The 18851-nt window shown below is 36.5% G+C and overlaps 1 protein-coding gene across 1 annotated transcript; it reads left to right on the forward strand.

The window, feature by feature from the left end:
* Positions 1 to 16394: 16394 nt before the first annotated feature.
* On the forward strand, positions 16395 to 17863 carry LOC125105565 (neural proliferation differentiation and control protein 1-like). The gene is given in 5 exon segments (XM_047739155.1): positions 16395 to 16660; positions 16662 to 16853; positions 16856 to 17224; positions 17303 to 17333; positions 17336 to 17863. Coding segments are annotated over 5 exon segments (966 nt in total). The 5' UTR covers positions 16395 to 16492; the 3' UTR covers positions 17542 to 17863.
* Positions 17864 to 18851: the final 988 nt, after the last annotated feature.

Genomic DNA, 18851 nt, shown 5'->3' on the forward strand with positions numbered 1-18851 from the left:
TAAGATATTTCTAAAATATGTCCTGTTTATTTCAGTCCTTGTCAGTGTTCTGTCATTTGGTAGGCATTAAGTACTTAATTTCTGATCATGTAATAAATGAATTATCCCAAGACATTTGCACAAGTTCAGTCAAGAATGTAATACTTAACTGTAAGTACTTAGGAGCTCAACCATATATAGCACAAGGAGGCATCCTCTCTATTCACTTAGGAGATGGACTTAAATTTACCCTTGGTGATTATAGGAATATAATGAACAACTTTAAGAACAGAAATGGTATTGGGATGACATAATCAAGGGAATATCATTTCTTTATTAGGGAGTGTATAAATATCTCTATAATTCAAAGAAATAAATATAAATGGGACTATAGTAGGCAGAATTTTGGCTCCCATCATTTCTGCCACCTGATGGTACTTCAGGAGTATGTTATGCTACACAGTAAAAGAAATATTACAGATATAAATAAGGTTACTAATCATTTGACCTTGAAATGGGGAAGCCATTTTGGATTACCTGATGGGCCTAGTGTAATCACATGATCCCATAAAAACAGAGAGCTGGAGTAGAAGAGAAAATCAGATAAATTTAAAGCATAAAAACAATTCAATACATCATAAGTGATTTGATATGAGGAGAGATTCTGTTAAAGAAATGGGTGTTTTCAGTCCTACAATTGTAAGGGGCTGAATTCTGCCAGTGAATTTGAAAGAGGACTTGAGTGCCAGATAAGAACCACAACCCTGGCTCATACCTTGAAAATCCAGTCACACAGTGTTAGACATCTGACACAGATTAACTATATGACAGATGGGTGGTGTTATAAATTTGTGATGACTTGTTACAGTAGAAATAAAAAGCTAATTCCGTTATGTGCAATATAGAACTACAAAGGCTAAAGATCAGTTTAAATGAAAGAACTAGGAATAATTTGATTCTCTTAAAGAGATTTTTTTTTAAATGTTTGTTCCAAAAGGCAATAAAAGCAAAACAAAACATAAATCAAGGGCTAGGGAATGGTAATAATCCCAGTGGAGTTTCAACATGTAGAATTTTGTAACAAAAATTTCTGTTTTCTCAGCACAGTAATGAGGGAAATGGGAAGCAGCCACATGATGCAAAAGATAGACTATACCATAAGAAAAAAGAGAAGACAATTTTAGCATCAGATTAAATGGTACAAATGAGAATGGAACTTTTAAAGACATAATTATATGTTGGTGGAGTTCATTTTACCTAAACTTTCTAAGCACCAGAATCTGCATGTAATATCAGTTGGGTCCCCTAAGTTCAAGTACTACTGTACAATTTTGGAATATTTATATAAAAATCTCAACATGAATATTTGAGATGAAATATTATAAAGAATTTCAAGATGTGCTCTACGGTAAATTAGTAGCTTTAGTATACATGTATCATATATACATACCACATTCATACATACATGCATATATAGCAGGATACATATGTAATACCACATAATCGTATCAATTGAATCAGAAAAATGCAAAATATATTTATTTATGTAAAAATTATCAGCAAAATATGTATAAATAGAAGGCATTTTCTCAACTCAATAAAAATGATCTATGAAAATATTACAGCTAATAGCATACTTAATGGTAAGACTGGGATAAATCAAGTGTGTCCACCCTCACAATTCTGTTTTCTGGTACTGTCTAAATTCTCCACTAATACTATTTTGTACTGTTAAGAATAATGGCAGATGTTTATTGAGTCCTTAAATGTTATAGTAGACACAGATATAAGCATTTCAACTGAATTTATTTATATGATTCTTTTAACAACTTATTATCTGTGATATTGTAATATCCATTTTGAATATGAGAAATTTGAGGCATGCAGAGTTTAAGAAATGTTTTTGGTTGCTACACAGTTACTGACACAATTGGGTTTCATACACAAGAAGAAATTCAAATTGGATTTTACATGAAACTGAACACACATTTTTTTTCAAATAATTCCTTTGTGAAAGACATTAGTTGAAATATGCTTTCTACCCAATATAGTTTCACTGAATTAAGAGTATGTCACTGTTTTTTTTATTCCAATTTTTTATTTAAATTCTGGTTAGTTAACATATATGGTAAAATTGGTTTCAGGGGGCGTCTGGGTGGCATCTTCCTTCTGCTCAGGTCATGATGCCAGGGTACTGGGATTGGGCCCTGCATCAGGCTCCCTGCATGGTGGGAAGCCTGCTTCTCCCTCTCCCACTCCCCTGCTTGTGTTCCCTCTCTTGCTGTGTCTCTCTGTCAAATAAATACATAAAATCTTTTTAAAAAAATGGTTTCAGGTATAGAATTTACTGATTCATCACTTACATGTAACACCCGTGCTCATCCCAAGTGAGCACACATTCTTAAAAGTGAGTCTGTAATGTTAACAATAATAAAGCTTTTTAATATAATAATATAGATAAATGACTCAATTGTTATTTGGGAAGATTAAGTGAATAAGAACAACAAGAAAACAGTTAAATAGCTGAGGAATAATGGTGCTCTTATTTTAAATATTTATATATTAAATATTATAAATAATATGGTACATTATAAAAGAGCAAAAAGTAAGAGCAATGAAAAGTAAAGAAATTCCAGATACTTACAGATGTACATACACAAGCACACCTCACAACATACTTATATAAAAAAATATATAGGCAATGTAAATTTATATACTGTAAAAACAGAAAATTACAATTTCCTCACTTTAATCAAACCCTAATTATCAATGTATTATTGTTCCAGTTACCAATAATTGATAAAAATCTCATGCTGATTCATGAAAGCTCTTACATCTTATAAGATATGTTAGGAAATGGGGCGCCTGGGTGGCTCAGTAGGTTAAAGCCTCTGCCTTCGGCTTGGGTCATGATTCCAGGGTCCTGGGATTGAGCCCCACATCTGGCTCTCTGCTCAGCAGGGAGCCTGCTTCCTTCTTCTTTCTCTGCCTCTCTGCCTACTGTGATCTCTGTCTGTCAAATAAATAAATAAAATCTTAAAAAAAATATGTTAGGAAATGTGTAGCACATATTTACATATGAATTAACATAAAAGTTAACCTAAATCAGTATTTATTTTACATATTCTTAGGATTTTTTTTTTCATTAAGAAAGGCAATGAAAATTTCTATGGTATGGAATTATATAATAATATGATTCTGAACCAGTTAACTTGAAACTTTTAAACCTAAAATTTTTTACTATGGAGAACTATATTTTTTCATTTAAATTGTACACCATGTGTATTAATTTGCTTGGAGTTGCTATAATGTAATATCATATACTATAATGTAATATCATATACTGGCTTACACAATAGAAATGTCCTTTTTCTATTATTTCTAGAGTCTGGAAAGAACAAGATCAAGACTCCAACAGGGATGAGTTTCTCATGAGACTTCTCTTCCTGACTTGCAGATGGCTACTCTCTCCTGTCCTCACATGGCAAAGAGAGGCAATCCCTCGTGTCTCTTCCTCTTTTATAAAGACATTAGTTCTCTCAGATCTGGCTCCACCTTTATGACCTCACTTCTTGAAAGCCTATATCTCCAATACATGGGGATTAGGGCTTCAGCATATGAATTTTGAGAAGACAGAATTAAATTCAGCTCATAGCACCATGTTTGGCAAAATGACTGATTTACCCTATAATTAACTCACAATATTCTCTTCAGTATAGCTAAAATTAACTTGCAGATTCTTGTTAAATATATAACTAGAGGCAGTGATAGTCCTTATAAAAATGTATACAAGAAAAAGAGGAATTGTTAGAGATCATTAAAATAAACACTAAAGGATTTTTATTTTATTTTTATTTTTATTTATTTTTTTATTTTTTTAAATTTTTTATTTTTTCAGCATAACAGTATTGATTTTTATTTTAAAACATAAGAAAAAAATATCAGCTTGGGGCAGTAAATTAATTGTGTAAAGGAAATTATAAAGTTGCCTCATAATGCAAAGACTAATATGAACATATATAGATTTTATTATAGCCTTATCTAAAAGAGGAAAAAATGGAAATACCAAATATTGAAAAATAGGGGAGTAGCTAAAGAAAAACTGGTACTTCCACAAGATAAAATAATATTAACAAATTAAACTTTATTTATGAAATAATATTTACTCAACATGAGAATAGTATCAATATAATATTATTAAGGAATATGTATATTATATATAAGAGTATGTTATCTTTGTTATGCATGAATGTGACTAAATTTATCAAATTTTCTAATTATATTTAAGATGATCTAATTTAAAAGTATGTACTGTTGGATTACATCATATTTTATTAGGTCGTCCTGGGGAACACCAAAAGATAGGCAAAATCTTTCAGAGGAACTACAAAATTGATAACTTACATAAAATCTTTGTACATAGAAAACTCTATAAGTATGGGAAATGTATAGTGATAGCAAATATTTTATATATACTATATACTATAATCATTAATTTTATGTGCAAACTTGGCTAGACTATGAAACTCATTTTTTGACCAAACATCAATTTAGATGTTTCTGTGAACATATTTTTTAAATGAGATTAGTATGTCATTAAATAGATGTTGAGTAAAGCAGATTACCCTCCATAATGTGGATGGGTCTCATCTAATCTTTCTTCAACCTTAGGAGAAAAGACTGTGGTCACCCAAGGAAAAAGGATTCTGCCTTCAGACTTCTTCAGACTCCAAAGTGCAACATCAATTTTTCCATGGGTCTCTAGTCAGCTCACCTGCCCTGAAGATTTTGGACTGACTTGCTAGATTCTCTACAGTTTGTAACCCAACTCCCTAACGTAATCTCTCTTTCTCTCTCTCTTTGCTATAACTTTATCTATGCTTATATCTATATTCATGTCTATTATCTGTGTAATCTCCTATTGGTTCTGTTTCTGTGGAAAACTCTAATTCTTATAACATGGTTTTCCCCTCTAATTTCCCTTAGTTATATGGGAAGGTAATATGTGTGTGTGATTGTGTGTGACATGCAAGCACACACATGTGTATTACACTGATACTTGATGGAAGAATTATGTACATTTTTAAACTTTTCAGTGTTTTAGTTCTATGCTAAGTATATATCATTGTTTACTAAAATTATTACTAGTAACAGTAGTAAAAAATTTTAAATATGATAAAAATGCACTCAGGGTTCATAACATATTAGTTAACACACTATGAACCTGCTTTCTCTTAATTAATCTGTTATCAAAGTTCTTATATCTATGATAATTTGAATATGGTTTTATATTACAATGTAACTTATGTTAAACAAAGTCAGACTATAAGAAATAGACATGTTACCAGATGAATAGAAATAATAATTAGGAAAGTCAAAAGCAGTAGATAACAAACTTTGAAAATGTCTGTTAGTCAAGATTTGAACCATTTAATAACTGACGACAGTACATGCTGTAAGATTCTATGAATATATATATATATATATATATATGAGCACACATAACCATGATATATTCATCCAGTAATGTAAGCATTTTTCAATTTTAATTTTAATACCACAGCCAACAACAAACTTTATGTATAAACCATTCCATTAAGACTATTGTGGCACCTGAGTGGCTCAGTCAGTTAAGCATCTGCCTTTGGCTTAGGTCATGATCCTGGGGTCCTGGGATTGAGTCCTGCATCGAGCTCCCTGCTCAGTAGGGAGTCAGCGTCTTCCTCTCCGTCTTCCCCTCTCCCTCTCTCTTAAATAAATAAATAAATAAAAATATTTTTAAAAAGACTCATAACTACTCAGGAGAACAAATCAAATATAAAGTGTTAGAATTCTTCCTTTATCTCTTGGGAGGACTTAGAAATTCAGAGGCTCTGTGACTAGTTCTCTATCACCATTGCTGCCAACACTGTGCCTATATAAGAAATACATTTGAAAAATTAAAACTTCCAACTGGATTAATCTACTGAATCATATCTATTAAAATAATTTTGTTGGCCTAGCTATGCCACAAAAATCTGCAAAATATTACACATCCACATCACCTTGATTCCAAGTTTATAGAGCACGGGTGACCTTTCAGTTTAGTTTCATTATTACCCTATATATGTAAGTAATAGGATCCTGCATTCTAAGCTTGGGGCCACCATCAAAAGAACTTTTCATAGATTCTACTTTTCCTATGTAATATGTGTGGCTGAGGATGGAAAAAATGTTTTGTGTACCTAAATATATACATGTGATTTTGAGGTATTGTGAGGGTATGTCTTATGTTTCAACCATCGAGTATTTAACCATGAGCTCAGATAAAGGGTAAGGTGTGACATCCAAGCTTTATTACTCGACATTGATGCAAATAGTTTGTTTACAGAAAGTAAGTAGATTTACATAGGACAAAATGAAGAATATTTTCCTAAATTAACAGATTGCTATTTAATTATGATCATTTTACTTCATGTGGATAGAGTTCATTCAGAATGACAGAGTCCACACACAACAGTTTATACTTCTTAATAGACAGAATATATTACAAAATATTTATCAAAATCTGTAAATTGAGGCATAAGATATCTCTTTGAAATATTATTTATTTTCAGGGATAATAGATTTAAATTAGAATATGTTTTATGCCACAGAAATATTCAGTTCCACTTCCCGTCAAATATCTGCTGTCATAGACTGCTTCTTAATCTCTTTTAAAGCAGAATTAATATAAAAACTTTTACCAAATATATTACTCATATTTGAATTTTGAAAATTCATTGTCTGAATTTTTCCAAAGACTGTCATGTCAATTTAAAATAAAGGCCCCATTCACTATAATATATAATACAAGTTATGGTACAATAATTATTTATACTTTTATTGTCTTAAAAGGAATAGCTCCAAAAATTAAGTCATAGTCACCTTTCCATGTTGATACTGCAAACAGTTTATCTTTTAGCTTCTATGCTTCACTTTATTGGAATTTTTAGTCTTACCAAATGTTTACTTATCAACACACTGATTTTATATCCCTATTAAGCTCTCACTCTGTAGTAAAGAAGAAGCCAGCCTAGAATCTCGGATATAAATTCAAATCCAACTTGGCACAGCTATAACTTACTGAAAGATCTTCTATGTGTTTATTGAGCTATATTTCATGCTATTTTGCTGAAGTCATGAAGAAATCAATTGCATCACAGCTGCAATACTTGACCTCAAATGTCTAGATGATGGCAAATAGCTTGAAACTAGCTATGGAAGGAATACATGCCTCATCCCATAAAAGTCTTAATCAATACTGAATGCTAAATTGACAGATGTTGTAAGACTTTAACACTATATGTACTTAATAGTAGTCTCATTTCATGTATTTTCAGTTACTTTCCTAAGTACAGCTAAATTAATTACAATGATTACTTTAAGTTCCTTATCTTCCATTAAGAATAAGAGCCTGTTTCAATTTATAATAATGACTATCTGGGCCTAGAAAGATAATAAATAGCTTTATTCAACTTGAGTTGATAAATGGTAATGTTTGCTAATTAAGTAGTTTTGAAAGGGAGGGATTTTTTCCTTCAATGAGATAGCATTTGAGAAAACAAATACTTTTTTAATGATAGATATTGTATGATAATACAGATTTTCCCTTTTTTAAAAAAATGGAATTTGTAAGTATAAAAAAATATTGTCCATTATTCCACCCCCTAGATAATCACTGTTGAAATCTAACTTGGCAACTTCTAGAGCACTGCTTGCTGTGTTTACAATTTGGATAGCATACTTAAGATTAAATTGCTATCCCAATTTTTTACTTAAATAATAAAACTAGTTCTAATGCATCTTTCCATAAGTGCTAAAATAGTTCAGATTCAATAAATTAATCTTTAATCTTAACATGGTTATATAATTACAAAGTTTACTGTGGATGACTTTTTCATGCATTTATTATGTGTAAAATGTATTACCAAGGACTTTCTGCAGAATATTAATACCACAACTGTCAAAGGGGGGGTGAAGTGAGCATTTTTCTTTTTTTAAAAAAATAGGCATCATATCAGCAAATTTAGGTGTGGTAATGTTGACATTTCCCTAATGGTAGCAAAGGAGATGACATTAAACAAATAAGTTAACTACTAAAATTCCTTATTTTCCCTTCCTCTCATAACTTCTAAAGCAGCATTTGGTAACAGTCTTAAACAAAATAACAATTTATAAAAACAGGTATAATTTACAATGATGCTTAATTTTAGGTGTCAGTTTGGCTGGGCTCCAGTGCCCAGATGTGTGTTCAAATACTATTCTGGTGTTTCCATGAATGTGTTTTTTATATGAAATTAAATTTAAATCAGTGGACTTTGAGTAAAGCACATTATCCTCCATAATGTAGGTGAGCTTTGTCCAATCCAATAAATGCCTTCGAAGAACATAGACTGGCTGGCTCTAAGCAACTAGAAATACTGACAGCAGACTACACTTGAACTCAAACTGCAACTCTTCCCTGGATCTCCATCTCCAGGCCTACCTGAACCTTTGAACCTGAGTCTCCCAAATCACGTGAGTCAATTCCAAAAAATAAATCTCTTTCTCTTTTTATGTGTATGTGTGTACACACATATGTACATGTGTATATGTGCACACAGAAGCGAAGCATAGAGACATATATACATACACACATATATCACACACACACATTCTGTTGGTTCTGTTTCTCTGGAGAACCATTATTAATGAATGCATGCATGTATTTAGTAAAAATAGCTAGGAGAAAACTTTAGTATCATAATCGGAATTTGAACTAAGTTCACTAGCTTCTCTAGGTCAGGTCCGTGCAATATCATATTTTTTCTGTTTTTCTCAGTCCAAGGTTTGCCTCTACCTCCAGCAGAAAATATTCTTGTTTCCTATCTTATTTGTTATTATTTGTATTATATGTATTAATATATATGTATATTATATACATATATATACATGTATTAATATATATGTATATATACATATGTATATATGTATATATATACATAATAATATATATATTAAATGTATTAATACAATAATACATATGATACATGTATTATATGTCTTATTATATTATATCTTATTTGTTATTCCCAACTGATCCTCCTGACATTGTCCCACTTTATACTCTGTCTCTCTTTTTTTTCTTTTCTCCTCTTCAAGGTTTAATTTCTGTAGAGGTGTTTATACTCCCATTCTTTATTTCCTCAATTTGAGTTCTTTTTAAATTACTCCATCTTGACTTCTCTCTATATTATACACAAAATGTCTCCACATTTAGCAAAGATCTTTTTTTTTAATGATTCCTTGACATCTCCATATCATTTAATAAAATTGACCACTTCACAAACCCCTGAATTTGTCAGAAAAGTATTGTGATCTCCACATTTTCATCCTAAAAACAGGAGATAAAAACTTCATGTGAATGATGTCCTCCCTATACCAGGAGAAAAGAAACATTCTTTTCATCAAAGATAGAAAGTTAAGTCTGAGAAAATTCTGTATAAATAGACCTTGTTAAAATAATTTTCATCTTTCTTTAGCTGCCCCATATATTTTAGTTACTGTTTCAAAATTGCATCTCTTTGTTCAACACCATATATAAGCATTCCAAGTCTGCCACGTTTTTGGGTCTTCATTTCCTTTTGGGAGCTTCAGTGTCACATAAAATTTAAATTTGTGCTTTTCTCTTGCTAATCTGTCATTTGTTATTAACACTAGCCTAGGCCTATAAGGGAAGAGAAAAGAATTTCCCTTATACACTCTCCTTTAGCAAATCAACTCTAAAATGTTCATCTTTATCCAGGGTCTCTGATCTTTTTGTTACATTCTCTCATTTTGATACCTCAATGGGTCCTGTGACTTCTATCACTATATACAACCTAATGACTCACTTTCCTTCCCATCTCATATAGAAAGCTTTCTATTGAGCTCTGTGTCCATTTGTTTGCATAATATTTGCATTTGGTGTCTCTCAGGCACCTACTATTTAGAATATCCAAAGCATAGTTTTTCATTTACTTCAATTTACTAATACCATTCAGAAATCTCTATGAGGCAAATCACCATCAGGTTGCTCAAGTCAAAAACCTGTGAATTTTACTTGACCCTTCCTCTCTTTACGGTCTATTCAAAGTCAGTTGCTAAACCCAACCTTGTTTTCTTAGTACCTTTTATCTCTTCTGCCAGCAGCAAGGCCTAGATTTATGCTAGAGCCTCAAATACTCTCCCTTCTAATATTATTAAAAGTGTTCTCTGTAAGGGCCTATTTAGCCAGAGCGGCCCCACCTTGGTTGAACAGCCATTTTGTTGTTTATGCAGTAAAACTTAAACTGACCCTGCCCTGCCCCCCCCCAAGGGGAACTTACTTAAAAGCCACTCTGGGAAACCAGTCCCAGGTAACAAAACCCAAATACAAGGGTGGGTCAGGTCAGGTGGAGATAACAGCCCGAATGCAGGGATGAGTTGGGTCAGGTGGAGACATCCAATCAGTAGAGTGGGCACACTGTCTCTCTAGCTACCAAGGTGTGTGGGCCCCACCTTTTGGGTGCCAATTCTCACCAAGGTGATAGGCTAGTTCAAATAGCTACCATGGGGTGAATTGTAATTCAATTGGCCACCCGTGTGTGACCTAGCATGACTGTGCAGCTTTCTCTGTGTGTTGCAATCTCACTGGCCACCTGTGTGTGGCCAGGCTCAACCACATGGCCTTTGATCTATAAAAGTTAGTCTGTAAGGCAGGGAGGGGTCCCCTTCTCTGTAAGAGGTGTGGCCCTGAATGGTCGGTTTGATTCTTGATGCTTGGTGTGAAATAAAGCTTTGCTTGACCTTTGCTTTGTATCAGTCTCGCTCCTTTGACCATGGACCCATTATTGGGGGACCCAACATTGGGGACCCAACATTCTCCATAATTCTGTCAATGAGTTTCATTTAATAAAAATCTGGTCAAGTAATTTCTTAGCTTGAAAAACCCATGTCTCCATGTTTCCATTAAGCCAAATTTATGGAATGACTACAAGGCAGTATAATTTGACTTTTCTTGTGTTACTTCATTTCCTGTTTATGTGCTAGTGTTGTACCCAAGTTTTCCCGTCTGAGAGACCACCAAGGAGCCAACACCGATGCAGTCACACGAGGGTTTATCTAACAAGCTTAAGCTTGGGCCCAAGTATACCCGATACAGCGGAGTAGGGACTTGGACCCTGAGCTTAGTTAAGGAAGGGGTATTTATAGGTTCCTGTTACTAAAGCAGGGTGGGGATTCCTGTTACTAAAGCAGGGTGGGGAGTTTCTGGAACCAAAGCAGGATGGAGGTTCTTGTTACTAAAGCAGGGTAGGGGTCCTTAGAACTAAAGTAAAGTAGGGGAAAGTTCAGCCCTTGGGCACAGGGGTCTGAGATGGCTGCCGGAGCTAATATGGCTGTACTTATGCTAAAGCTAAACCTGAGGTGGGATGGCCTTAATTTTTCTCGGCCTCCACACTGGTTGTGATGTTCTTTTTTCTTTTGTACCTCTAATCTCCTTTTTCTTATTATAGATTCTTCTGATGAAATCATTCTTCCCTTATGCTGCATTTAATTTTCTCCTTCCCTGACCATTATTTTCATCTTTACTAAAATGTCATTTTTCATTAAAGCATTTTCTAGATAAAATTAACTTCCTATGTTACCTATAAATTTCTTCCATTTCTAATTTGTATGACCAAAGAACATGTAATTTTTTTAAAGATTTTATTTATATATTTGACAGAGAGAGAGATCACAAGTAGGCAGAGAGGCAGGCAGAGAGAGATGGGGAAGCAGGCTCCATCCCAGGACCCTGAGATCATGACCTGGGCCGAAGGCAGAGGCTTAACCCACTGAGCCACCCAGGTGCCCCAGCACATGTAGTTTCTATAAAAATCTTTTTTGCCTCATTTCATTAAGTTCTATAAGGAGAACCAAAAACATATGACTGCCATATTCAAACCTATAACTCAAGAAATTAACATAGGACCTAATACAGAAGGTATTCAATATATATTTTATAAGAAACATTAAATATAATATTCAGGTTAAATCATAAGTTTTAATAAAATCTATTATTTTACTCTTTCCTTATTTTTGTATATTATAATGAATACTAAATGACTACAGGGAAATGCATAAATCCCTGAAATTTCTTCTTGAAGGAAGAGCAACAATGAAAAAAAAAATTATTATTATATGGTAGTGCTTACATGATTAATCTAAAAAAGTCTCTGGTTATAGAACCAGAGAGTAGAACAGTGGTTAAAAGGAGCTAGGGAGTGGGGGAAGGGAGAGATACTGGTTAAAGGGTCTAAACTTTCAGTTATAAGGTTCTAGGGATCTAATATGCAGTATAGTAACTATAGTTAATAATACTGTATTGTATGCTTGAAATTTAATAAAAGAGTAGATGTTAAGTGTTCTTACCATACATACACAAGCTGAATATATTACATGATGAACATGTTAAACAATTAATGGGATTGTGGTAATTCTTTCACAATGTGTGCATGTGTGTCTGTGTATATATAAAGACCAAAATACATATTATAATTATATATAATGTATTATATATATTATATATTTGGAGTCTACAATGTGATGATATTATATATATGTCTGTATACAGACATATATATAATATATAAAATATATTATATATATTTATTATATATATTTATTAATTTATTATATATGTTGTATTTATATATTATATATTATATATATCATATTATTATGTATATGTCTGTATACTGACATATATATAATATCATCACATTGTAGACTCCAAATATATATAATTTTCATCAATTATACCTCGTTAAAGTTGGATAAGAAGCTATAAGACATTGCTAAAATCTATTTCAACTTACTCAAATGTTATCTCACTGTACTACTCTAGTCTCTATTCCAGATTTTTTCTCAGAGAATTAAGATAGCCTCAAAAGTCTTCAAATTAGAATACCTTTTGGTAAGAAATTATGAAATGAATGTTGTTTAATGTTTAACAGATTTTTTTTTTAATTTTCTGTCTCATATAATGATTTATTGATCTTTTTTTATATCAGTCAACTCCCTATCACTTTAAATGTCATTTATATTCAATTAATATACAGTGTATCATTAGTTTCAGACATAGAATTCAGTAATTCATCATTTGCACATAACACTAAGTGCTCAATACATCACGTGCCCTCCTTAATGCCCAATACCTTACTTCATTCCCCCACCCATCTATCCTCCAGCAATCCTCACTTTGTTTTTTATAGTTGAGAGTCTCTTACAGTTTGTCTCCACTTCAGATTTCATCTTATTTTTTTTATCACTCCCATCCCCTATGATCCTCTGTTTTGTTTCTTAAGTTCCACATATGAATGAAAAATTGCTTTCTCTGATTTACTTCACTTAGCCTAACACCCTCCAGTTCCATTTATGTCCTTGCAAATGGTAAGATTGCATTTTTTTAATGGCTGAGTAATATTCCATTGTATACATATATAGCATATTTTCTTTTTTTTTTAATTTTATTTTTATAAACATATATTTTTATCCCCAGGGGTACAGGTCTGTGAATCGCCAGGTTTACACACTTCACAGCACTCACCATAGCACATACCCTCCCCAATGTCCATAACCCCACTCCCCCTCTCCCAACCCCCATCCCCCCATCAACCCTCAGTTTGTTTTGTGAGATTAAGAGTCACTTATGGTTTGTCTCCCTCCCAATCCCATCTTGTTTCATTTACTCTTCTCCTACCCCCTTAACTCCCCATGTTGCATCTCCTCTCCCTCATATCAGGGAGATCATATGATAGTTGTCTTTCTCTGATTGACTTACTTCGCTAAGCATGATACCCTCTAGTTCCATCCACGTCGTCGCAAATGGCAAGATTTCATTTCTTTTGATGGCTGCATAGTAATCCATGGTGTATATATACCACATCTTCTTTATCCATTCGTCTGTTGATGGACACCTAGGTTCTTTCCATAGTTTGGCTATTGTAGACATTGCTGCTATAAACATTCAGGTACACGTGTCCCTTCGGATCACTACGTTCGTATCTTTAGGGTAAATACCCAGCAGTGCAATTGCTGGGTCGTAGGGTAGTTCTATTTTCAACATTTTGAGGAACCTCCATGCTGTTTTCCAGAGTTGTTGCACCAGCTTGCATTCCCACCAACAGTGTAGGAGGGTTCTCCTTTCTCTGCATCCTCACCAGCATCTGTCATTTCCTGACTTGTTCATTTTAGCCATTCTGACTGGTGTGAGGTGATATCTCATTGTGGTTTTGATCTGTATTTCCCTGATGCCGAGTGATATGGAGCACTTTTTCATGTGTCTGTTGGCCATCTGGATGTCTTCTTTGCAGAAATGTCTGTTCATGTCTTCTGCACATTTCTTGATTGGATTATTTGTTCTTTGGGTGTTGAGTTTGCTAAGTTCTTTATAGATTTTGGACACTAGCCCTTTATCTGATATGTCATTTGCAAATATCTTCTCCCATTCTGTCAGTTGTCTTTTGGTTTTGTTAACTGTTTCCTTTGCTGTGAAAATGTCTATGCTACCTAAAGCAATCTACACATTTAATGCAATTCCTATGAAAGTACAATCCATTTTTTTCAAAGAAATGGAACAAATAATCCTAAAATTTATATGGAACCAGAAAAGACCTCGAATAGCCAAAGCAATATTGAAAAAGAGAGCCAAAGTTGGTGGCATCACAATTCCGGACTTCAAGCTCTATTACAAAGCTGCCATCATCAAGACAGCATGGTACTGGCACAAAAACAGACACATAGATCAATGGAACAGAATAGAGAGCCCAGAAATAGACCCTGAACTCTATGGTCAACTAATCTTTGACAAAGCAGGAAAGAATGTCCAATGGAAAAAAGACAGCTTCTTCAATAAATGGTGTTGGGAAAATTGAACGGCCATATGCAGAAAAATGAAATTGGATCATTTCCTTACACCACACATGAAAATAGACTCCAAATGGATGAAGGATCTCAATGTGAGAAAGGAATCCATCAAAATCCTTGAGGAGAACACAGGCAGCAACCTCTTCGACCTCAGCCGCAGCAACATCTTCCTAGGAACATCGCCAAAGGCAAAGGAAGCAAGGGCAAAAATGAACTATTAGGATTTTATCAAGATCAAAAGCTTTTGCACAGCAAAGGAAACAGTTAACAAAACCAAAAGACAACTGACAGAATGGGAGCATATTTTCTTTATCCAGTCATGTACTGATGGACATCTGGGCTCTTACCATAGCTTGACTATTGTGGACATTGCTGTCATAAACACTGGGGAGCAGGTGCCCCTTTAGGTCACTATGTTTCTATCCTATTGATAACTACCTAGTAGTACAACTTCTGGGTCTTAGCACAGTTCTATTTTTAACATTTTAAAGGACCTCCACACTGTTTTCCAAAGTGGCTATCCGAGCTTGCAGTCCCACATACATTGAAAAAGGGTTCCCCTTTCTGCAAATCCTCACCAACAATTATTGTTTTTTGACTTCTTAATTTAAGCCATTCTGACTGGTGTGGGATGCTATCTTTGAGTGATGTTGAATATTTTCTCATATGTCTGTTGGCCATTTGTAGGTCTTCTTTGGAGAACTATCTATTCACGTCTTCTCCCCATTTCTTAACTAGGTTATTTGTTTTTTTGGATGTTGAGTTTCATAAGTTCTTTATAGATGTTGGATACTAGCCCTTTATCTGATAAGACATTTGCAAATATCTTCTCCCATTATGTAGATTGTCTTTTTGGTTTTGCAGACTGTTTCCTTTGCTGTGCAAAAGCTTTTTATCTTGATGAAGTGCCAATAGTTCACTTTTGCTTTTGTTTCCCTTGCCTTTGGAGATGTGTCTAACAAAAATCCTCTAGGATATTGATGGATTCTTATATTTAGCTCTTTCATTCATTTTGAGTCTATGTTTGTGTATGGTGTAAGGAAATGGTCCAGTTTCATTCTTCTGCATTTGGCTGTACAATTTTCCCAGCACTATTTGTTGAAGAGGTTTTCTTCCATTGGGTATTCTTTCCTGTTCTGTCAAAGATTAGTTGGCCATAGAGTTGAGGGTCCATTTCTGGGTTCTCTATTCTGTTCCATTGATCTATGTGTCTGTTTTTGTGCCAGTAACATATTGTCTTGATGATTACAGCTTTGTAATAGAGCTTAAAGTCCAGAATTGTGATATCACCAGCTTTGGTTTTCTTTTTCAACATTCCTTTGGCTATTTGGGGTCTTTTCTGGTCCCACACAAATTTTAGGATTATTTGTTCCAGCTCTGTGAAAAATATTGATGGTATATTGATAGGGATTGCACTGAATGTGTAGATTGCTCTGGGTAGCACAGACATTTTAAAAATACTTCTTCCTCTACCTTTTCCTCGTCCGCCGCCACCGCCGCCCGCGCCTCCCCTACGCGGCGCCCGCAGCCCGCGCCGTGCCCCGGGCCGCGCGGTGCCATGCAGCCCCGGCGGCGGCGCTGAAGGATGGCGACACCCGTCCCTCCGCCCTCGCCGCGACACCTGCGGCTGCTGCGGCTGCTGCTCTCTGGCCTCGTCCTGGGCGCTGCCCTGCGCGGTGCCTCGGCCGGCCGCCCAGATGCAGCTGCCTGTCCTGGGAGCCTGGACTGCGCCCTGAAGAGGCGGGCGCGTTGCCCCCCCCCCCCCCCCCCCCAGCGCGCATATCTGTGGACCCTGCCTTCAGCCCTTCCAGGAAGACCCGCAGGGACACTGTGTGCCCAGGCCTCACCGGCTCGTGGGGGAGAGCCTGCCCAGGCCCAGACTGGAAGATGAGATTGACTTCCTGGCACACGAGCTGGCCCAGCAGAGTCACGGCGCTCCATGCCCACCGCGCAGCCCCAGCCTGAAGCTGGACAGCGGCAGCTGGAGCCGGCGGCCACCCTGGGGCACTCAGAGCGCCGCCAGGGCCCTGACCTGGGCGCCCCCTCCACTCGAGGAGCCCCCGCACCCACGCCCCACACCTCCTTGGGCTCCCCTGCGTCCTCTGTGCCCGTGCACATGGCCCCCTTGGAGCCCCGGGGCGGGCGCGGTGACGGACTCGGCCTCGTGCTCGTGGTGGCGTGCTCGGTAGCCGGCGCGGCCGCCCTGGCCCTGGCCGCCCTGTGCTGGTGCAGGCTGCAGCGAGACGTCCGCCTGACCCAGAAGGCCGACTACGCGGCCCCGCAGGCGCCCGGCTCCCCTGCAGCGCCCGGGATCTCGGTGCGTGGCCCCGCCCCGGCCCTGTCCCTCCGGGCCCAGGCTCTGCGGCCTGACCCCTGCCGCCCTCTCCCCGCGCAGCCCGGCGACCAGAGGCTCGCGCAGAGCGCCGAGCCTACCAGCACCAGAGGCAGCAGATGCGGTGCCTGGAGCGGCATAAAGAGCCGCCCCAGGAGCTGGAGTCCTTGTCCTCAGAGGAGGAGAACGAAGACGGTGACTTCACGGTTTATGAGTGCCCGGGCCTGGCCCCGACCGGAGAGATGGAGGTCCGGAACCCGCTGTTTGACCACTCCTCGCTGTCTGCGCCCCTGCCGCAGTGATCTGAAGGCTGCCTCTCCCTCCTCCCGGACTGCACGGCCCAGGGGTGGGGAGGGGCAGGGCCCACCGGTTCCCGTTAGTTAAGAGACCTTGTTCTCGCAGTGGGTGTGCTTGTGGCTGGGCCAGGGCACGAGGGGAGTGGGGGCGGGAACCCCTTACCCAGGAGACTCAGCCCCCTTCTGCCGGGACCTTCTCTTTTTTCTTGCACCTGTCCTGTTGAGTCCGAACCCCCAAATGAGGGACAGGGAGAACCATGAGACCAGGCGTGGATGAGGAATCCTGGCAACAATTAAAATACATTTCAAACCCGTAAAAAAAAAAAAATAATAATAATAAAAAATAAAAAATAAATAAAAATACTTCTTCCAATCCATGAGCATGGCATGTTTTTTTTTTTTTTTTCATTTCTTTGTATCTTCCTTAATTTTTTTTTATAAGTATTCTCTATTTTTCAGAGTATAGGTCCTTTACCCCTTTGGTTTGGCTTATGCCTAGGTATCTTCTAGTTCTTGGTGCAATTGTAAATGGGATTGATTCCTTAATTTCTCTTTCTTCAGTCTGATTTGTTAGTTTATAGAAATGCAATTGATTTCTGTGCATTGACTTTATATCCCAGAACTTTGTTGAATTCCTGTATGAGATCTAGCAGTTTTAGGGTAGATTCTTTTGGGTTTCCACATAAAGTATCATATCATCTGTAAAGAGTGAGAGTTTGACTTCTTCTTTACTGATTTAGATGCATTATATTTCTTTTTGTTGTCTGATTGGTGAGACTAGACTTCTAGTACAATGTTGAACAACAGTGGTAATAGTGGACATCCCTATCATGTTCTTGACCTCAGGGGAAAAGCTCTCAGTTTTTCCCCATTGAGAATTGTATTCACTGTGGACTTTTTGTATATGTTTTTTATGATATTGAGGTATGTTTCCTCTATCCCTACAATGAGAAGACTTTTAATCAAGAAAGGATACTCTATTTTTTCAAATGCTTTTTTTTTTTTTTGCATCAATTGAGAAGATCATGTGATTCTTGTCCTTTCTTTTATTAAGGTGGTGTATCACACTGACTGATTTACAGATGTTGAACCACCTTTGCAGGCCAGAAATAAATCCCACTTGGTTGTGGTAAATAATCCTTTTAATGTGTTGTTCGATCCCATTGACTATTATCTTGGTGAGAATTTTGGCACCATGTTCCTCAGTAATATTGGTCTGTAATTCTCCTTTTTGGTGGGATCTTTGGTTTTGGGATCAAGATAATGCAGACCAATAGAATAACTTTGGAGGTTTTCCTTCCATTTCTAGTTTTTGA

The sequence above is a fragment of the Lutra lutra genome, chromosome 7, assembly GCF_902655055.1.
Source record: "Lutra lutra chromosome 7, mLutLut1.2, whole genome shotgun sequence".
Lineage (NCBI taxonomy): Eukaryota > Metazoa > Chordata > Mammalia > Carnivora > Mustelidae > Lutra > Lutra lutra.